This window comes from Triturus cristatus, chromosome 9 (genome assembly GCF_964204655.1).
Source record: "Triturus cristatus chromosome 9, aTriCri1.1, whole genome shotgun sequence".
In the NCBI taxonomy this organism is placed as follows: domain Eukaryota; kingdom Metazoa; phylum Chordata; class Amphibia; order Caudata; family Salamandridae; genus Triturus; species Triturus cristatus.
This window is the reverse complement of record NC_140592.1, coordinates 576,920,666-576,943,366: the sequence shown is the minus strand read 5'-3', so window position 1 is coordinate 576,943,366 and position 22,701 is coordinate 576,920,666. Positions and strand designations below refer to the sequence as shown.

Below are 22,701 nucleotides of genomic sequence, written 5' to 3'. Positions count from 1 at the left end.
CCATGCTGGGACTGTAAGACCCAAGCAGGGCAAACGTCCTGCTGCAGTGCCATGCTGGGACTGTAAGACCCAAGCAGTGCAAACATCCGGCTGCAGTGCCATCCTGGTACTGTAAGACCCAAGCAGTGCAAACGTCCTGCTGCAGTGCCATGCTGGGACTGTAAGACCCAAGCAGTGCAAACGCCCTGCTGCAGTGCCATGCCGGTACTGTAAGACCCAAGCAGTGCAAACGTCCTGCTGCAGTGCCATGCTGGGACTGTAAGACCCAAGCAGTGCAACCGTCCTGCTGCAGTGCCATGCCGGTACTGTAAGACTCGAGCATTGTAAGCTTCCTCCACAGTGTCATCCAGTGCCATCCTGGTATTGTAAGATCCAAGCAGGACAAACATCCGACTGCTGTGCCATGCTGGGACTGTAAGGCTCGGGGAGTACACCCTTCCGACAGCTCTGCCATGTTGGTACTGCAAGGTTCGGGCGACTTTAGTAGAATCTGTATTGTTGGCTTCCCGCTACCTGTGGCATTTGTTATCCCCTGGTGTGTGGCGTGGTCCCCGGCAGTTTGTTCCACCATTGCCTGAGACGGACTACAATCCCCAGCAGTACTTGCGGCGGACTCGGAAGCCGCCGGACCCTTTCGCGCGCCTGGAGGCGCTTAAATTTGATCACCGTCGCTGACAGAGCGGGCGACTTTAGTAGAATCTGTATTGTTGGCTTCCCGCTACCTGTGGCATTTGTTATCCCCTGGTGTGTGGCGTGGTCCCCGGCAGTTTGTTCCACCATTGCCTGAGACGGACTACAATCCCCAGCAGTACTTGCGGCGGACCCGGAAGCCGCCGGACCCTTTCGCGCGCCTGGAGGCGCTTAAATTTGATCACCGTCGCTGACAGAGCGGGCGACTTTAGTAGAATCTGTATTGTTGGCTTCCCGCTACCTGTGGCATTTGTTATCCCCTGGTGTGTGGCGTGGTCCCCGGCAGTTTGTTCCACCATTGCCTGAGACGGACTACAATCCCCAGCAGTACTTGCGGCGGACCCGGAAGCCGCCGGACCCTTTCGCGCGCCTGGAGGCGCTTAAATTTGATCACCGTCGCTGACAGAGCGGGCGACTTTAGTAGAATCTGTATTGTTGGCTTCCCGCTACCTGTGGCATTTGTTATCCCCTGGTGTGTGGCGTGGACCCCGGCAGTTTGTTCCACCATTGCCTGAGACGGACTACAATCCCCAGCAGTACTTGCGGCGGACCCGGAAGCCGCCGGACCCTTTCGCGCGCCTGGAGGCGCTTAAATTTGATCACCGTCGCTGACAGAGCGGGCGACTTTAGTAGAATCTGTATTGTTGGCTTCCCGCTACCTGTGGCATTTGTTATCCCCTGGTGTGTGGCGTGGTCCCCGGCAGTTTGTTCCACCATTGCCTGAGACGGACTACAATCCCCAGCAGTACTTGCGGCGGACCCGGAAGCCGCCGGACCCTTTCGCGCGCCTGGAGGCGCTTAAATTTGATCACCGTCGCTGACAGAGCGGGCGACTTTAGTAGAATCTGTATTGTTGGCTTCCCGCTACCTGTGGCATTTGTTATCCCCTGGTGTGTGGCGTGGTCCCCGGCAGTTTGTTCCACCATTGCCTGAGACGGACTACAATCCCCAGCAGTACTTGCGGCGGACCCGGAAGCCGCCGGACCCTTTCGCGCACCTGGAGGCGCTTAAATTTGATCACCGTCGCTGACAGAGCGGGCGACTTTAGTAGAATCTGTATTGTTGGCTTCCCGCTACCTGTGGCATTTGTTATCCCCTGGTGTGTGGCGTGGTCCCCGGCAGTTTGTTCCACCATTGCCTGAGACGGACTACAATCCCCAGCAGTACTTGCGGCGGACCCGGAAGCCGCCGGACCCTTTCGCGCGCCTGGAGGCGCTTAAATTTGATCACCGTCGCTGACAGAGCGGGCGACTTTAGTAGAATCTGTATTGTTGGCTTCCCGCTACCTGTGGCATTTGTTATCCCCTGGTGTGTGGCGTGGTCCCCGGCAGTTTGTTCCACCATTGCCTGAGACGGACTACAATCCCCAGCAGTACTTGCGGCGGACCCGGAAGCCGCCGGACCCTTTCGCGCGCCTGGAGGCGCTTAAATTTGATCACCGCCACCGCATCGCGGGTCCGCGCGCGGGTCGGCGCCGGGCTAAGCCTGGGCAAAGGGCGGGCCGTCTGAGGCCGTCCGAGGACGACAGAGGACGGGACGGACCTTTTCTCCCCTGAAAGTGACTGAGTGAGTTTTACTGATCTCTGCCTTGTTGGGCTCCATTGCTAATTGATCTAACTACAGCTGATATCAAGCCGCTGTGAACTATTAGTATATTTGTCATAGCTGTGTGGTGAAATGCCAAAATCGAAAAAGGCAGCAAGTGTGAACATTATGGACAACTACATGGTGCAGATCGTTAGTAAAATTAATAACGACAGGAGGGCTTCATTGGGGTTAAATTGCTCTCAAAATCCTCCTGAAAATTCTCCTTTGCCAGCACCCTTGTCTGATTCGCTGTTGGCTTCCCCTTTATTGGTTAACACTAGCACCCCAATTGAAATTGATGTGTTAGAGAGTGATATTCTTGAATTAAGTGTCCATCCAACAGTTACCTCACAACCTATTCTTGATGTAGATTTGCACACGGCCACAGAATTAGTTGATTCCGATTCTTCCATCCCTCCCCCCAGAACCAGGCAAGTTAGAGCCTGTAGGAAAATTCAGGCTAAAAGTAATGGTTCCCGCCCAGGGAAAAAAAAGGCTACCTCTGCACCTAAAATTGCGAGGAAAGCTGAGGCACCAGAGTTTCACTTTGCTAAATATTCTGAGAATTAATTGTCCAAGAAAATAGCAAACATGATTGATACTAAAAATGAGAGTGTTATTACTCCTCTGGTAGCCAGAATTGATAAATTAATGACAGAGGTAGACAGATTAAATTCCTTGCTAAACAGACCCGTAGAAGAAGCACCTAGAGTTGAGCCTTCGGCATCAAGTCGCCGTACTCTGACAGCACTACCTGACAGAGGGGAGGGAAGGGTTACACAAAAAGAGATAGTGAATCCCCCACTTTTGCAATCTACAACTGACGAGAATTCCCATAAGGCATTCAATCCAGGCCCTCCTATTGACCGACTTGCTCAACGCCCAGCGAATGATCAGTTCCAATGTATTGTTGAGGCTCTTCCTACCACATTGGTTCTTGTCAATGTACCCATTTTACCACCTGATAAAATAGAAACTACATCTTCCCTCATTAGTAAATCTTTACACTGGTTAACAAAAAATATGAGAATGTCTCCCTGGGGAGAGAGACAACTAGCTGGCGAAATCATCATGGCAAGAAGGGTCTCATGGTTAGGCCATGATCGTAAAAAGTATGCTGGGGATTGTGTGGTTATCAATTTTTCTAACCCAGCTGTCCTCCCTAATATCCTGCATAATATATTTCCCCCACAACAGAGATATGGCAGTATCATTCCCTTAACACTTAACTTTTTCTACTGTAGAAAGAAATGGGAGGTAAATCAAGCTACGGCGAGGAAAGGGCGGACCCCATTGCCTAGTATAGGGGGGGGAGGCGACCTCAATAGGATGTGGAACATCAACATAGAAAACAGATTTGGGGTTCTGTCAGATCTGAACGATTGTGATTGACTTGATGGGAAGGTTAGATTTGAGGATGTTGCATCAACTTTGCACGATACTTTATCTATCCCTATAGGGTCAGCCAGTTGCAAAGACAGTATAGAAATAAGCAACCCCAGCTTTACCCAGTCCATTGTAAAGGAACCTTATAGATCAACATTACCCATCCATCTAGGATTTGGAGATATTGAACACCAGGCTCCAACAAATGAATCATTAGGTAATCCAAGCAGTAGGGTTGATTATGTGAATAGGATTGGAGATGAGACCCAAAGCTCACTAACGTTAAATGAGTTTACTAGTCCTATTAAACCCAAGTCACGTCTGTCCGTCTTATCCTGGAATCTTGCAGGAATTGGCAATAAAATGCACTGTCCTGAGTGGCACACCTTTGTCGACCAGTTCGACATAATATTATTCCAAGAGTCATGGTCAACGGACCCGGTTTATCGTTTGGGTTTCCTTAACTTCTACGTACCTGCTACTAAAAAAACCAAAGGTCGTCCCTCAGGAGGCTTGATAATTTGGATTCGCCAATCCCTACGCTGTAAGATTGACCAATATAGTCTTCAATCTAGCGACATCCTGTCATTAAATATCACCTGGCCTAATGACCAGGGATTGGCTATAGCAAACATTTATGCTAGAGGGACGGTTGGAGGCTCCTCATCAGATGTAATATCTGCCTTAGACCATCACCTTTCTGTATTACCATCGGAGAAGCCTATTGTAGTGGGTGGCGATTTTAACACGACGTTCGAACCTCTTGGCTCGGAGGATCAGTTTCTAGCAGAAGAAGAGGATAGTAGGTGGGGGGTTCCCCAGCTGGATCTACCCCCGGTTAAGAGGTGGACAGCCGCGGCCATTCAATTGAAAGCACTCTGTTTAGAGAGAGGGCTTAGGGCTGCTAATGGACGTACTCGATCAGATCGCCAGGGCGCAAATACGTTTGACAATGGCAGATCCACTAGTCGCATTGATTATTTTCTAGTGGATATAAGGATTTGGGCTAGATTGAACGATATGACCATAATCGCACGAGAAGATAGTGATCATAACGCCCTGTGCTTAGAACTACAAACTTTCAACGAGCCCATAGAACCTGAAATCAATGGTGGGAAAATCAGCCTGGATGTCGTTGTATCAAACAACATGAGGCATGTTAAATGGGACAGATTCATAGAGAAGCCTGAGGAATTAGAAGGTCTTAAAAAAGTGGTAACTAATGAAGTGGCTAAATTGAATACACAAGCGACTGGAAATAAATTTTTATCATCAATGGACGAGGTCCACACCACCTTTTTCCTAAATCTCCAAAAAAAAATTAAAAAGCCCCTAGTGGGTGAGAAATCTAATAAGGGCAAACAACTTATGGCGGGATGGTTCAACAAATCTTGTAGAACAGCTCGCCAGAGTTTAAGTTTGGCCCTTAGATCGAAAAATATGGAAAATGTGAGATCTGCTAGAAAGCTATATAAACACACACAGCTAGTGGCAAAGAAGGAATGGGACGAGGATCACTGGCAGGATTTGAAAACTGCTTGTCTGTCCAAGGATCAAAAGAAGTTTTGGGCGATAGTGAAGTGGGATAGAGGCGGGGTTGCACCATCTCCCCAAAATAATGTGGCAATAAACCAATGGGTTGATTTTTTCAAACCACAATATGCTTCAGTCTCGCCAGAAGGTGAGCACCCACCCCCTCCGGCCATTTATTTTCATACGCAGGTGTTCACGATCAAAGATGTAAATCTAGCATTAGACTGTATAACCAGGGGCCGTGCCCCCGGGATGGACGGGATACCTGCGGATGTATTTTTAACTGATAGATCATCCTGGTGTCAGTACTTTCAATACCTAGCAAATTCTATAGCTATGGGGGCGCCCGTACCCCCCTCATGGAAAGGGGCTGAAATAATCCCAGTTTTTAAAAAAGGGGACAAATCGTTACCCAGTAACTATAGACCTATCAGTCTCATAGATTCTGCCCAGAAACTGATAGGTCGATTAGTACAAAATAAACTACATACCTGGATTGAAGAAAACAACATTTTGTCCCCTTTTCAGGCTGGGTTTAGACCATGTACTAGTTCGGTTGACCAGGTATTTTTCTCTCTAGCACTGTATTGGAGGAATGTAAAGCTAACTAATGGGACCCTTTATGCGGTTTTTATAGACTTAAAATCCGCATTTGATTTAGTGCCTCGCACCAAACTATGGAGGGTTCTCGACGAAGCAGGGATAGCTCCAGAACTGCTAACATTACTCGTCCGCTTGCACGAGAACAATTATGCACGAATTAGGTGGGGAACGCAGGGGGAGGTTACTGACACATTCCCTGTAGAGCGTGGTGTTCGGCAGGGATGTGTCTTGGCACCCACGTTGTTCTCCCTGTTTATCAATGGCATTGTAGAATATCTGAGCCGTTCCCCCACAGACGCTCCAGTATTGGCTGGGACTCGCGTGCCTGTCCTCATGTTCGCGGACGACACACTGATAGTCTCACGGACACCTAGTGGCCTGCAGAAGGCGCTAAATGCATTCGGTGATTTTTGTCGAGAACGTGGTCTTGAAATAAACACCTCCAAAACAAAGTTTATGTGCTTAAACAAGAGGAAAAATTTTAGAGGTGTTATTAAATTCAACGGCACCCCGCTGGAACAAGTAGAGGCATTTACATACCTAGGGATATCCCTCCAGAACAATATGAAGTGGACAAACCATATTGATATGGCTGCCCTAAAATTTCACCAGTTAGCGGGAGCAATTGTTTCGAAATCTAAATTATCCTTGACTAAACCTATCACTCCAGCCTTAGAGATTTACAATATGAAGGCTATTAGTGCTGTATTATATGGATCGGAATTATGGGGCTTTGGCAACCTGAAACAACTAAGTTTAGCTGAAAATAAGTTCTTACGTTGCTTAACGGGAGTTCCCCGAAGTACCCCAATGATTCCATTAGCATATGATCTTGGTAGGAAAAGAGTTGAGGATTTGGCACGATTGCGCCCACTCCTTTATTGGCGACGCATCATGGTCACACCGGAACTTGCGCACTATGCTACCGCCCTAAAAGACATTATTAGGGCTGACCATTTTCACTCTATAGCATGGCTTAAAGAAATCAGAGACTTGTTAATAAAACTAGACCTGGGGCATCTATGGAATGATCCAAATGGGTCAAAATTTCCTCCAAAGCCTGCACTCAAAAAAATGTACTGGGACATGACTTTAACATCTGCTTTTAACACTGGCCAGAATGCCAATCTAACAGGACGATACCTCGACATTAAATGTATTCCATCTTGCGAGGCATTTTGGGATTACATAGAGAGGCCTTTTGATAGAAAACTGTATTTTCAGTTTAGAATTGGGTCTCTCCCTGTTAAAGCATTCACCCAAAATTGGTTACCCAATCATGATAATTGTTGTCCTCACTGTCGAGATTTGATCGAAGATGCTGGCCATCTACTGTTTGTCTGTCCATTGTATGTTATTCCACGTCGTAGGTGGATAAAACCAGTATGTTTAAATTTGGGAATACGTAGATACAAGGATGCCCTAAGGATACTCGAATCTGATTGCACTCCATGCTTGGTTATTGCTGTAGCAAAATTCTTGGGGTGGGCCTGGGTAATACGTTCGCGTACCCTAAAAATGCTAGAAGCTGGATAATGAGTATCTGACACTAAGGTTATTGTTCTACTTTTATTACAAAAGTTTGTTTTAAATTGATGGTATTAATTCATCGGAACTATTCGCCAGCATTATGGTTTAATGTAATTTTAAAAATTGTACATTGTTTTTAAACATAGTATTTATACTTATTGTTAGGATGTAAACATGCTTTTATGACATGCTGTCGAATAAAGCTTTGAAATTTGATTTGCAAGGTTCGAGCAGCATCAACTTTTTCCAGCAGTGCCATGTTGGCACTCTAAGACTCGAGCCCTGCTAACTTTCTCCAGCAGTGCCATGTTGGTACTGCTGGGTTCGAGCAGAGTTAACGTTTTCCAGCAGTGCCATGTTGGTACTGTAAGACTCGAGCCGTGTAAACTTTCTCAAGCTGTGCCGTGTTTGCACCATAAGACTCGAGCCGTGTAAACTTTCTCAAGCTGTGCCATGTTTGCACCATAAGACTCGAGCCGTGTAAACTTTCTCAGGCTGTGCCATGTTTGCACCATAAGACTCGAGCCGTGTAAACTTTCTCAAGCTGTGCCATGTTGGTACTGCTGGGTTCGAGCAGCGTTAACGTTTTCCAGCAGTGCCATGTTGGTACTGTAAGACTCGAGCCGTGTAAACTTTCTCAAGCTGTGCCATGTTTGCACCATAAGACTCGAGCCGTGTAAACTTTCTCCAGCAGTTCCATGTTGGTACAGCTGGGTTCGAGCAGGGTCAACTTTTTCCAGTAGTGCCATGTTGGCACTGTAAGACTCGAGCCCTGCTAACTTTCTCCAGCAGTGCCATGTTGGTACTGCTGGGTTCGAGCAGCGTTAACGTTTTCCAGCAGTGCCATGTGAGAAGTCCGCTCACCTCAATGTAGGCAGTCCGGAGTGGACGACCCTGCAGGCCAGGAGACGCAGCATGAGGACAGGTAGAGTCACAGATGGGCGGGTGGTTTACTGTGTTCGGGCGTCGCCCGTTCTGTCTCCGCCGGAATCACCGAGGCGTTCCATGCGCCTGTTTCTGTTTAGATTTAATTCAACAATCCACTCCAGCTCGTCCGCATAGAGCCACGTGCGCTTGTGCCTGTGTCTGCGCCATTTCCCTTACGTACGTCTGACTTTTATTGTTACTGGCGTCCGGTTATAATTCAATACACTCTTGTTTAAGCCTTCGTGCCAATCAGAAGCGGTTAGGGCATTGAGTGGGCCGGGTCCTAAAGCAGGTGCTGAGACGGGTCCCTCTCGGGCTGTCCATTTTTGCCTTCAGGGTTAAAAAAACACAAAAACATAACTCTGCAGTAGTACCACCCTTCACTGCTTATATGTAACTTCAAATATACTTTTTGGTTTGTTTTATATAGCGCAAAGCCGGCTGAAGGTATTGGAACGCTTTACCTGGGCACCAGTTACATTACACAAGGACATATTTATTTTTGGAATCACAGAATGTTGAGCCCAGGTCAGGCTCGAACCTGATTTCTTAGCTCGAATGTCTAGCCTTACACCTCAGACCCGCCCACAGAACCGAAGCATTTTCATTATTATATACAAGGAAGTCATAGTTGTTGCTTATTTCTCTAATCTCTTACACAACTAACAACCATTGACGAAGCCAATAGTCATTGCTTGTTGTAGGTGTAATGTTACTTGTTGTGTTATATATTTGAATGCATGGACAGGAGCAGCAAAATACCAGTGAGGCAGCACACTATGCTAAGCACAGATTTTTAAGGTAAATGTTTTAAGCCACGCCCTTAATTGCATAGGGTACGCCCCTGTGAGAGACCCCCCCCCCCCCCCGTTCTTTCATCCCACTTAAAGTCCTGAGTGTAAACGTTATTTATACAGGAGTTATTCGTTCACTTTGCACATGCGTGCAAATAGCTCGTGTATGTGCTGCGACACGTGCACGTTGGGCAGGGGCGCCTCTAAAACAAAGCGAGAAAGAGTTCCGCGGTATTTGCATTTATTTTTAAAGTGTGGTTTCCATGGCGCCACTCTGTTATCCTCCCATCGTTCAAAGCGCTCAGGGATAGAGGTGTGTGTGCTGCATGAGCACAGTACACATAGTCAGCCACGGCATTTTATTTACTCGCTTTGCAACTTTGCATAGCGCTGTATTCCGCATGTCCGGCAGCGCCGCCGCTCACTTAGTTTCGACTAGGCCGCCTGCCCCTGGTTACCGAGTGTAGTTGATGCTGTACACTGTCACGCATCAATCACGCTGAAAGCGTGAGTCTGGCCATACTTGAGCCCATAACTGCCAACCTCCAACGTTTTAAAACTCTGGCACCTAGTAACTGACGAAATATGAACATTTCTCTGTCCGCGCGCAAGGTGCTTGGTGGCGTGCTGTAAGCAGCGGGTCATTTGGCAAATGTATCAGTCCCCTGTGCTAATCACCGTTTCAAACGTATTCGCTGCGGCGGGGATTGAACCGGAAGTGGGGCCTTAAAGTAGAGAACTTTCAGTGCCCTAGGAATCAAACTTTCCAGTACTTATTTTGTACCGGTGGTTGCATGTGGTGGCACTGACTTCGTTTTGGGAATTAGATCTTAATTTTTTCTTCGGGCTCTCAACAAGAGTAATATAGGTAAATGCAGAAAAGGATGGAAGAAGAGAAATATATAAAACAGTGCCAGAGGGTGAACAGAGGGCTGAATAAGAACACGCACAAAAAAGATAAAGACAAGTGTAAGGTGATGGAAGAGAGGCATGATGTGGAATCTAGACCAGGCTGCCTTGGTGGTCGGCAACCCTGGCATTTGGCAATGAAGAGCTCCTAAGACAGACTTTGGCAAACTGCGTTTCTTTCACAAGTTAAGCACTGGAACCATCCTGCACATTGTAGCCTCAAGGAGTGTGGCTGTCTCTTCCGGAGAGCTCCAAAGACGCTTCTTTTCTGCTGATTACCTTTCTGTTTGTGTTGTTTTCTCTTTCTGTGGCCCAGGTCGGTTCGTGGCGGCACTATGCCATGGAGCAATAGTTTTACCCGTTTACGGTCCACTTACAAACATTTCCCATCAAAAATGATTTTTTCGGGTGACATTTCTAAAATAATCAAGTTTGATTGTTTTCACCTACCCCTATTGCAGTTAGCGGCGCTTATTGTCTTCTAGGCGCCAAGACATAGGAGTTCAGGTTACATGTCAGGCTAAGATGTGTGAAGACACCACTCGTGAGCTCCGAGGCAGCTCCGTGCCCCTGTGCCTGCCTGCGTAGGGCTGCACTGCAGAGTAGTCTGAATGTTTAGCGACAAACTTGTGACAGGGCCAGTCCCTTGTGGGGACTCTGCCCCAGCCCTGCCAGGGTGTCTAGTAGCATCACCTATCATACGGCCTTCCCCTTTCGCCGTAGGCTGCTCGCACCTGGACCGCTTGGACCGTTGCTCAATAAACATGTATTTCATAGATGCAGAAATTTCGAAAAATAATAATTTCAGGCTGTCGTAGAATGCTAATTCGTGTTGCGCAGCAGCCTTTTTCTTAGCCGTGTATAGCTAAAAAGGGTAGTGTGTCATAAGGAAATGTCTTTTATTTAGAGCGCTAAAATGGCGGCAGCAAGAGCTACCGAAAAACGAAAGCATTACTGTACATGAACTCTGCATGTTTTAAATTACGAAACTACATACATTTTCTTATTTGAGTTTATCATTTCAAAATTATTCGGTAAATGAAATGAAATTACTTATTGAACTTACAGAACGGAGTCCATTTAAATTGTGAGAGGCCCTTATGGTCACACAGTGTTCCTGTTTTCCCTCAAAGTCCTGCATTGTGCCTGCCCCCTGAACATTATACTCTGCTACCTGTAAAACAGAACCAGCTTGAAGGAGTCTCTCCTGGAAGGAGAATGAATCTGGAAGGTTGTATTTAAGAACTCTTGTTGGTTGGACCGGGGGATATTTTACGTTTTTGCTGACATGTTAGCAAAGGAGAAATGTTTACTTGGCAGTTACCATAGTACCATGGTATTTAAAATCGGCAAAGAATAAGATGGCTGCAAAATACGTAGAGCTGATGTAAATTACAAGCTTAGTTAAGAGCTGTCTTACTTAGGGAAGATCTTTGTTCTCTGAACTCCCTCAACCTGAGGTGGCACAGGGTCTGGTTGTAGGCTCAAAAGATGGGCTTGTGGCCACGCTGGCAGAGTTTGATGCCATGGGAGGACAGCGGCGCTTACAGCACGTGGGAGTCTGACATGGAGTGCAGAGTGGGTTTCTGGCCTTCCGCAGGCGATATGGCCAAGGCTGCAGGCCAAGAAGATTGGCTAGTGGTGTAGTCTGTTTGAGTTTGTCTAGGAGGGCAGCCGATATTCACTTTGGATGGGGTGCAAGCTGTGAATGTATGACCTGGGATGCCAGCTGTGGGGTTATAGAGTGGCAGGAAGATCAAAAGATATGGCTCGTGGTGCAAGTCAAACAAGGTGGCAATGGCTGCATGCCAAGGAGGGTGGTTAGGGGTAGATTGCAAGAGCCTGGCTAGGGGAGAGGCAATATGCTCTTTGGCAAGAGTGTGTACTTTTAAAGGGCCGGACTGGGAAGCCAAACCGGCCCAGGCAAACTGCTCGGCCGGCCCCCCTGGGGGGGGGAGGGGGCTGAGGGGCTGTGGCCCAGCTGTTTGCAAGGGCCGGTCTCAGACGATTTTGTTACCGGGGATGATATTGCAGGCCCCCTGAAACAAAAACGGCCGCCAGGTGCCCAAAACCGGCCTCCACCATAGCGGCCCACCAGGGGAATGCCCGGTGCCAGCTACGGTCACTCCGGCCCCTTAGTGATGAGGACCCTGGTAAGTAGTGTAGGGAGCACAAGTTGCTTCTGTGTGGCTGGGGTTGCAGGTCCTAGGAGTCTTACTAGTGGGGTGCAGACTGGGAACCCACATACATTGCAAGTTATGGCATTTGACATGGGACGCAGACCGTGGGAGTGAGGCTGCGAGGGCAGACGGGGAAGGACGGCTTCTGGTGCAGGCCAGAGGGGATAGTCTATCAGCTCAGGCTATGCTGCTCTGTCTTCGGGTGCAGGCTGTCGGGGTCTCCCTAGGGCGCTGATTAGCCTAGGAGTCTTGGCACAGGGATATGCAGGGTTTAAGAGGCTGTCTGTGGGTGCAAGCTGAGGGGTTCTGGCTAGAATTGCAGGTTCTGTGTGTCTTGATGTGGGGGTCTTACTGCGATGCAGGCTGCGGGGTCTGACTGTGGTGCGGAGCATGCAGTGAGAGTCTGGCTAGCTGGATATGCAGGTTTATGAAGTCTGCCTGTAGGAGCAGACTTTGACTGTCTGCTATAGATGGAGGCTCCGGTGATCTCTCAAAGTTGTAAACTTTAGAGAGAAAAACCAGCAGCAAAACCTCTCTTGTATTGAAGACAGATATTGGGTAGAAGCAGGGCTTGAAGCTGGCTGTTCTCTCCGGGTCATAGACCCGGCAGTACTCAAAATGGACAATGAAACGTGTCCCTATGGGGCCCTATGTTCATGTCTTTTACTATGCTGCTAAAAACACTGCTAGATTTCTGAACAATTGAATATAATACATTTTTATGGAAATCCATGTCAGCACTTTAGTCCGGCTTATATTTCAGATGTTTACCATAATCTTGCCTTCCGAAGCGTGTTAGATATTTCCAGGATGTTGGGTTTCTACATTTTTTTCGTGTAGCACATTTCATCTCCCTTGTGCAGTGCATACTTTAAACTGGGGCACCTCCAGGTGTGTGTAATGGCCCACGGTTGTGAGATCTGGAGTTGAGGTTGAAGGCAGAGGGAGTTTCTCTCAGTGCCTATTAGGGGTCCAGCAGGTCCTCGGAATACTTGATCATCCAATCCTTGGCCTCTCTGCAGAGTGCAGAGCAATGATCATGTATGTCAGTTGCAGTTGTGATACCATGCAAATGTGCGTGAGGGAGAGACTCAGTTGTCAATATTTTGACAAAGTGAAAGTAAAAGACAAGGCAGTTCTTACAGGTCAGTGCTTGTGCTACGTGGTTGGGGGTGGTGACACAAAAATATTTTCAATATTATTTAGAACAAAATTGTTGTTAATCATTTATCTTGAAAGCCAACAACCACTGGCAAAGCCAATACCCTAGGCATGTGTTAGTGGTGTTAAACCTGAGAGAGGAACCAAAATGCCGGTCTGGTGGCCCACTACGGAAATCACAGAAATGTATTTGATGTTTTTAAGCCACATCCTTAAATACATAAGCCACGCCACTTTTAGAGACCCCCCCACACACACCTTTTTCATCCCACTTGAAGCCCTGGCTGGAAGGGACTTTTCCTGCTCCAGGTGTATCTGACATGAGAGCAGTGTTGGTCTCCTGCCCCTCCCTCCTTGGTCCCCTCCTTTCTCCCATGTTTGTTTGGAGCAGAAGTGCTGGGTTAATGATTAACCTTATAGTGCAGTGTCTCACCTAAGCCCTTGTGCTTCCTCCCCATCTGGCATCTGAAGGCTTTGTGTAGGTCTCCTCTCGCCAACCCCTCCCCCTATTCCTCCTCCAGGACCTTGAGTAGGTAAATCCTCGGCCTCACCTGGCCTCTGAGGCTGTGTGCAAACTACACATCAGCCTTCCTCGACCCTCTCTGAGGCCCCGCGTGTGGGTCAGCCCTGCCCCCTCTGTGGACCTGTGTTGAGACATTGCTACTCACCCACGCTCAGGGCCTGCCCGTGTTAGTCAGCGCTGCTCACCCACTCAAGGGGGCTCGTTTATGAGGTAGACCTCATTACGTCTCTCTGAGGGCCTGTTTATTGATCAGCCCTCCCCACCCATTCGGAGGGCCTGTGTGCGGGTCTGTGCTCTTCACCACTCTGAGGGCCTGTGTGTGAGTCAATTCTCACCCACTCTCATGGCCTCTGTGTGGCTCAGCCCTCCTCACCCCCTCAGAGGGCCTGTATGTGAGGCAGTGCTCTTCATTCACTCTGAGGGCCGGTTTGTGAGTCAATTCTCACCCACTCTCAGGGAATCTGTGTGGCTCAGTTCTCCTCACCCCCTCAGAGGGCCTGTGTACGAGGTAGTACTTTTCACTCACTTTGAGGGCCTGTGTGTGAGTCAGTGCTCTTCACTCGCTCCAAGGGCCTGTGTGTGAGTAAATGCTCACCCACTCTCATGGCCTCTGTGTGGTTCTGCCATCGTCACCCCCTCAGACGGCCTGTGTGTGAGTGAGTGCTCTTCACTCTCTCTGAGGGCCTGTGTGTGAGTCAGTGCTTTTAGCTCACTCTGAGGGCCTGTGTGTGAGTCTGTGCTCTTCACTCTCTCTGAGGGCCTGTGTGTGAGTCAGTGCTCTTCACTCTCTCTGAGGGCCTTTGTGTGAGTCAGTGCTCTTCATTCACTCTGAGGACCTGTGTGTGAGTCAATTCTCTTCACTCACTCTGAGGACCTGTGTGTGAGTCAGTGCTCTTCACTCACTCCAAGGGCCTGTGTGTGAGTAAATGCTCACCCACCCTCATGGCCTCTGTGTGGTTCAGCCCTCGTCACCCCCTCAGAGGGCCTGTGTGTGAGTCAGTGCTCTTCACTCTCTCTGATGGACCTTTGTGAGAGTCAGTGCTCTTCACTCACTCTGAGGGCCTGTGTGTGAGTCAGTGCTCTTCACTCTCTCTGAGGGCCTGTGTGTGAGTCAGTGCTCTTCACTCACTCCGAGGGCCTGTGTGTGAGTCAATTCTCACCCACTCTCACGGCATCTGTGTGGCTCCGTTCTCCTCCCCCCCCCCCTCAGAGGGCCTGTGTACAAATCAGCTCTCCTTTCTAAAAACCCTTTAGAGCAACCAAGTTTCGTCCTTTTTGCCTCAACACTTCTCAGCTTATCTATTTGACTCCTCTGCCCTGGTCTCTCCCCTGGGCCCTGATATCTGATCTCTGCTCATTATCATCCATTCCCTCTCTTTCCCACTATTCACATTGTTTCAAGTTTCAGTTCTCATTGGATAGTTCTCTGTTACTCTTGCTCACCCATTGTCTTTCCTGTTGTTTCCCTTCTCTTTAAACCCGTCCTAGATCCCCCAAATGACTACCTATTTTACTCCTCTCCTCCTCTTGCCTCTTCTCTTCAACCTAACCACCTTCTTCCTCGCCTCTAGGCCTCTCTTCTCTTATCTCTTATGTTTGTCTCTATCCAGCTACGGTGGCTTCCCTCGCCTCCTCTCTGTATATCTCCTCTGCTTTCAGCCCAGAACGTCTCCCATCGTCATCGCTGCATCTCTCCCCTTCTAGCCGGTGCCTGTCCCCTCTGTCTCTCTGGATGTCAGAGCTCACCGAGAGGCTGCTTTACTGATCTCCCCTCGTTCTTTCCCTTCTTTTCCCCCTTTCCCGTATTTCATGGGAGATCCTTGCTCTTAGGGGCTGAACGGATCTATCCCCTGTGCCTAAAAAACAATCTGACCTTGTGTAAAAAAACACAGCGCTCCAGTGACCTTGGGCCGATCTCGCCCTGTATAAAGCTGCACAAATAAAACATAAATAAATCCGTGGACCAGCAAATGACAGAACACAAGGGGTTGATGTGACTGTTCTGCGAATGTCTGCCCACTGCTGCTCTCACCCATGCCTCCCTTTCTCTGTCACCCAGTTACCCCATTCTCGCTTCTCGTTCTGGTCCAGTCTCTTGTTTCCCGCTAGATTTCTGCCACTCTAGTTTCTTCTCACTTGTTCTCTCAGACAGCCCCTTTTTCTACCTTTCTAGCATTCTCTTTCTCTCACACTGCCCCTTCTCAAATACAACGTGTTAATGCTTTTCGACAGGACATATCATTTTTTTTAAATAAATGCTGTCAAAGCTTCTCATGCTTCTCCTTCCAGGCCTCTTGCCAGCCCACTCTCTCTCGTCCTGTCTCTTTTTAACTACTGCTGTCTACTTCTGCCTGCCTTGCGTTCTCCTGAAGCACCCACGTGAGTTGTATATCAGCATATACAGTGGAGGTACATACATGTGGAGTTAAGGATGCTACATCCAGGTATACTCCTACATATTTACCTCCACGGAGCTGCGGTAGTAATACTTTGATCATGATATGTTGGCAGGTCGATATTAAAATCTTGATGTTCCGGAAGCAACCCCCACAGGCCTTTGAAGCCCCTACAATAGACCACAGTATCATATTCACTCACCGTGTTGCCCCTCACAGACTTTCATCAAACGCAGAGAAAGCCCCTTCTAAAAGTGAACCCCCTGCTGCCTTTCTCAGCCTGCGGCAGTCTCGCACTGAGAGCCGAGACGTTTCCCTAAACTCGTCTCTGGCTTCGACGCCATGTCAGCCTTGCACTCCCTACTACGTTCCGACCCGTGGATGGGCACCGGGAGCAGCTGGCACTGCTTCATACGGTGAAAAGATGGAACTGGCGGGCAGAGTGAGGAACTCACATTGGCACCAGCAGAAGTGGCGAACAAGCAGTTTGTACAACAGGGTGGCGTGTGGGGAGCTCGCGCCAATGGGTATGGTAAGCATGTTGGCACTGGGGCAGTGTGAGGGACTCCCGTTGATGGCAGTGTACGAGGTTTGAGCGGATTGGTAGTCTGGAGGGCGGAGCACGGACACATTGCGCAGGTAAATTCCACTGCCCAGTAATCTAACTGTACTGTGGCAAACTGCAGGCCCCATTGGTTTCAATCTTCAACTGTCACTAGCACTACATTAACTTTTCAAAAGTTTCTAAGCGCCAATAAGCATACCAGCTCACAGTATTTATTATCCAAACGAACTACCATTAATTATGCACTTTCTGTCTACTTCCCTATGGAAGAACTGTTAACTCACTCGCCCTTGCCAAAACGGCACCTCCTGTAATACACCCATCTCTGTAAAGTGTGCGTAAACAGTGGCCGCCATACTGGTTCCACGACCAGCCCCGTGTCGATGTATCCTGGCCACTTCCACGTAGCAGCAGGCGCGCTTGGCACGAGCGGCCTGCCGCCACTTCGTCAGCACTGCCTCCTGGAAGCTTATAAAGAAAAATGCGCGCAAGTAGAGTATATATACGGGTCCACACGATATTTAAACTGAGCGGTTTCTATTCTGGTATCCAAATTGTATCTTGTATCATGGGAAAAAAGTAGAAAAAATAATTTTGTTTTATACGCGGGCACGTTTTTTTTAGTTTTTGTCCGTGTCTTACCTCATTTTGCTCCCCATAGTACGAATTCCAGTCCGGTATATCATGCGATTCCATTTTCACTGAGCCCAGCATTCCAGAATCCCTAATGTTTTAAATATTTGGTACGCAACAATCAAATGCCTCCAGGCCTTCTGTTCACGAGTGAAAATCCAAAAAACGTTGCTTTCCAAAAGCAATTTTTGGGTGATGAAGTAGTTTTTTTTAAACTTTCGTTACTTGGTGACAGGAGAAATTTTTATCTTCGTTATTTCTTCTACCTGGCGCAATATCTCCTTCGTACCCCTTCCAAAAACGCAGTTTTTTTCTGTGCAGCAGTCTCCGGAGAGTAGAGAGTTGAAAAATAAATAAACAACCACAGCGCAATGAGAGAAAGGAAAATGCTGGGTCCTGTTTTTTCGCCGAACCTTCAAGAATATTTTTGCGTTGCAGTGCGGATAACTCCAAAAGCTGGGCCTTGCGCTAATAAACAGTCGTTTCTTTGGGAGAATTCGGACTTGCTAGCTCGGGGCGTTCCATGTGAATGACAGCCTTCTTTATTCGGGCCACCAGCAAGCGGCGGCGAGGGAGTCGTGTCTTCCACACCCGGTCCCAGCTGAGTTCACTCTCTCCCAGGAGCGGCGCTGCAACGCACGCAGGTCTTTATAGAAGCCCAGGTTGGCTGGGACCCACCTCCTGCTGCCTATAACCTGAGCGCCGCGAGCTGAGCTCTATGCCATGTGAAAGCCTGTCATGCCCTCTGGTGTTCCAGTCCCAGGCGGGCGTTTCCAGGACTGAAGGTACAGTCCACCTCCAGGCTACGACTGAAGGGAGAGGGAGGAACACAGCTCTCCTGTGCCCGGACGTCAGACTAAACCTGTCTGCTGAATACAGTGCCCTGTCTCAGGATTTTGTGTGGGTTTCCCTTAAAGACCCTGTTTTGGGAAACGTCACTGCGCCCGATGAAGAGAATTCGCAGTGTTTTAAAGTCAGAATGGTAAAGTCTCTGAAGTTACGGATGTCTCAAACATCTCGACTTCAGGGCTGGCAAACGCCCTCTGACTTCTACTAGCAGCCGCTGGATAGCAGCGTCATTTTGCTTGAATGCATATGAAATTGGCATCCTTACTTTGTGTTGGCCCTTAATAAGCTAAACTTGCATGTGTGCAAAGGCTTGGCCTGTCTCTGCATCTCGAGGTCCTGAATCTGTTCAGTAATCCGACAGGGGCACCGCAATCGTCCCCTCATAGCTGGCATAGGACCACTGGGTATGCCCTGGGTAAGTCACTGAAAGCACTGGCGGTAGCTACGGAGTTATATGAATCATTAGCATTACCAGACCATTTTCCTAGTCAATGGAGAGGGTGGTTTATTGAAAATGAGGGTGTGGCCTACAGGCCCCTCTTCTGTAAAGTTATGCCGTTGAGAGCATGTCCAGAATCTTGTGCTGGCATCCTGTGTGTGAATGTCAAGTGTGTGTATAGCACTTGAGTAGAAGTAGGAGTGTGTGCGTGCATGTGTGTATATGTCCTCGCTCCTGAATAGTGAAGATGGGATTCATTTTTAGGCCCCTAACTTGACATGGCACAAGATGGAGGATGTGGACAGCTTCTCCAGACAGGGCATTCCTGTGGCTGGAGTTCCAGACGCTGAAGTGAGGAAGATGGTGAGAAGCCTAACTTTAGAAATTACAAGAGTTCCTTTGTTAACAAGGGGCTTCTGATTAGCTCCCCTTGAGCGTTGCCATTTGCTTGATGGTAGGAGCGATGGGTGGGACTCCAGTTTCTGTTGTGAGAAATGAGGAAGTTTCTAGGTCAGGCCTGTCCTATTGTCTGACCCTGATGACTGCTACGAAGAGGCTGATGACAGCCAGGTTCAGAATCCTTCACCCTTCTCTGTGCCTCTGTTGAGGGTGCTCCAGTCGAGAGACAGCCCCAGTGCTACCTGCCACGACAAGGGACATTTTACCCAAGGGCTGTACCTGCAGAGCAACCCGAAAGGAAAGCTTTAAAGAGAAACACTCCAACCCTGTTCCGAAGCTTGTGTCACTGGGTCTACATCCCCAATCTTGAAGTTGAGTATAAACGTGGGAACCAACCCAAGTTATTCAAGACCATTGATGGTAGTGCTTCTTAGAGTACTTGAAGTACTGCTGGTGTCTGTCTGACAGCCAGATTCCCAGAGGTAGGTGGAGATCACCTAGAGTCTGCATTTTCTACTGGAAGAGTTGAGGGCCTCCTCAAGTGCCTAGAAGCCTGCCTGCAGAGAGAGGGAAGGAGTCTGCCTAATTTTTTATCTGTAACCACCGTGGTGGATTATCGACATATGTAACTCTCAAGTTTAACTGGGCATCTGAGGAGATAGACGTGGGCCTGAAGTGGGTCCAAGTGATTAAAATCACTGAAAACCAGTCACCGGGAACGGAACCGTGGAGACTGATAATACTCAATGTCTACATCCACCCTAACAGACAGTCACAAAAAGAAAAACACGTGACCTAGTTATCACTCATTAAGTTCATGCAGAGGACTTATTTACAACACCCACTGGTTATTTCCGGGGACTTTAACAACGTTCTTATTGATCAAAACAAGGCGAAGGTAAAGATAAAAGCAAACAGCGGAGGAAAAAAGTTAGCATCCAGCTTAAATGACTATGGACTGACAATACTAAATGGAAATTCTAAGAGGGATAGGCCGCCAGCCGCCACATATTTACGTGGCAGGGTACACTCAATAATTGACTAAACTATAATGAGCAATGAGTTAATCTCCAGCATTGAAGCGTTTGGAATAGAACATCGAGCCGAAAGTGACCATCTCCCCCAAATAATAAGTCTGAGTATTGCCCGAAGCATGGCGCCAACAATGACCTCTCTACTGCAACATGCATCAAGGTTTAACCTGAAAAAATTAAAATGGCGCGGTGAGGGTTTGGGCAAAATCGTGGACTCAGTTAAAGCACAGATGGCTAACATTGGAACCCAAAAGGGGGAGGATCGAGTACCCAATTGGGAACAGATGATCCAGGTTTTACAGCAAGAGTTCCCAGCAAGCTCAGGGAACCACAGAAACTTTAACAAAAAGGAGCCGTGGTTTAACATGGATCTCACAGCTAAAAAACGAAAGGTGGCCAAGGAGGTACGGGCCCTGGCAAATCAAAAAACATTGGGATCTGCGGTAAACAAATCTAAATTGAGGAGTGCCAGGAGTATTTATAGGAAGGAATTGACTGCCGCAAAGAACATATACCTGGTTCTCAGGTACATTGAAGCTAGAAAGGTCTAGCTGCCGGCACCTGGAAAGGAGATGGCGCTCGGACAAATCAGAGGAAAATAGAACACTATACAAGAGGGCTTTGTCCAAATACCACCTGAACTTAAAGGTTGCCAGACAGCACTATATTATTGATCAAATTGATAATGCGAGCAACTCCCAGAAAACCCTATTTAAGGTTGTACGGGACTTTGTCTCGCCAAAAGCCTGCAGACAGCGGCCCCCAGAAACACAAGAGCTATGTGACTCCCTGGCCTCCTTCTTTCGGGAAAAAATTCTGAACATCTATGCCAATTTCCCCACCACTACTAACTCTCTGATGGCTTCCTCTCAATCGCCCCGGAAACAAAATAACACAAACGCATGTTCCCTCAACTGCTTTTCATTGGTTACAGTTGAACAGGTGATTAAAGCTCTCTTGAGAGCGAAATCGGGGTCACCATGGGATACCTGTCCTCCCAAAATCATGGCAGATCTGGCCTTAAGCTGTGCCCCCGCAATCCGAGATTTATTTAATAATTCCATCACCTCGGCCACAATTCCGACTGCTTGGAAAGAGGCGGTCGTCTGTCCCATACTGAAGAAATCATCGGCTGACCCCTTGATCTTAGCTAACTATCGCCCCATTTCCCTGCTACCTCTCCTAGGGAAAATCTTGGAAAGTTGCATTAACAGCCAACTAAGCCTGTACTTAGAGGAAAACCATCTTTTAGATCCATCACAGTCCGGTTTTTGTCCCGGTTTCAGTACAGAGACGGCTGTGCTGGCCGTTACCGACTCTCTGAGGCTAACTGTTGATAAAGGAGGATCAGTCATTCTGATTCTCCTTGATCTCTCCGCAGCCTTCGATACGATCTCCCATTCAAAGCTGTTGGAGAGACTCCAGGATTGTGGCATTAAAGGTCAAGCCTGGAAATGGCTAGAACAGTACCTATTGGGTCGCACGCAAACTGTTATGCTGGGACCGTTCGTCTAAAAAAAAATGCTGCTGGACAGGGGAGTCCCTCAGGGCTCTTGCTTGAGCCCTACTCTCTTCAATTTATATATGGCTCCTCTGGCAAAAGTAGTCGAGCATCTGGGTTTCGAAATTGTGTCATATGCTGATGACACCCAGCTAATGTTCACAATTGGTACGGACCCAGAACTCGACAAACCCCGCTTCGCCTCCGGTATGCTGGCCATCTTTGACTGGATGTTGAGAAACTGCCTCCAGCTTAACCCTGGTAAAACGGAGGTTATGCTTTTAGGTAAAGCGAATAACAGCTGGTCGGATGAGTGGTGGCCCAATCAACTTGGTCCCCCCCCCACTCCCCAGAAGTTGGTAAAGAACCTTGGGATCTATTTGGACCAGACCCTATCTATGAAAGATCAGGTAGCGGCAACAACCAGCTCTTGCTATTATGGGCTAAGGTTGCTTAGGAAAATCTTCCCATTTCTCCCTATTTCTCAGCGCAGAACCTTAGTCCAGGCAATGGTTATCAGTCGCTTAGATTATGGAAATGCGATGCTGGCAGAAGTGAGCCAAATCCACCTGGCTAAACTTCAGGTTATCCAAAATACGGCAGCACGGCTTGTTTTGAATCGCCCTCCAGGCTCAGCCTCAACACCTTTGCTGAGAGAATTGCATTGGCTGAATGTCAGAAATCGATCTATCTTTAAGATCTGCAGTCTGACTTATAATGCTCTAAGGGGAAGTGGGCCTCACTATCTTCGAAAGAAATTGGTCAAATACTCCTCTCAGAGAAATCTTAGATCCAATTTTCTGGACCTCCTTCAAGTTCCCAGAATCCGCCTCACACGCACGGGAGGTAGATCCTTCTCATTCTTAGCCCCTAACTATTGGAACAAACTTCCGTTAGCAGTCCGCAATACTCAGTCACTGACTACTTTCAGGAAGAAATTAAAAACGTTCCTGTTCTAATCGGTTCCCGGTCACTGTGGTTACTTTTTTTCTCCCGCATTCTCCCAGTTAAGCGCCTAGATGCCCCAGGGTGAGTTGTGCGCTCTATAAAAAACCCCTACCA

The 22,701-nt window shown here is 48.1% G+C and overlaps 1 protein-coding gene across 1 annotated transcript in view; it reads right to left on the bottom strand.

Annotated features, from left to right (window-relative positions):
• Positions 1-18,140, bottom strand: part of FOXA3 (forkhead box A3) — a 136,053-nt gene extending 117,913 nt beyond the window's left edge. The window contains exon 1 of the mRNA XM_085625598.1: positions 17,427-18,140. Within this exon, the coding sequence (XP_085481724.1) occupies positions 17,427-17,498 (72 nt within the window). The 5' untranslated portion in view covers positions 17,499-18,140. The remainder of the gene's footprint in view (positions 1-17,426) is intronic.
• Between the last annotated feature and the right edge of the window lie 4,561 nt (positions 18,141-22,701).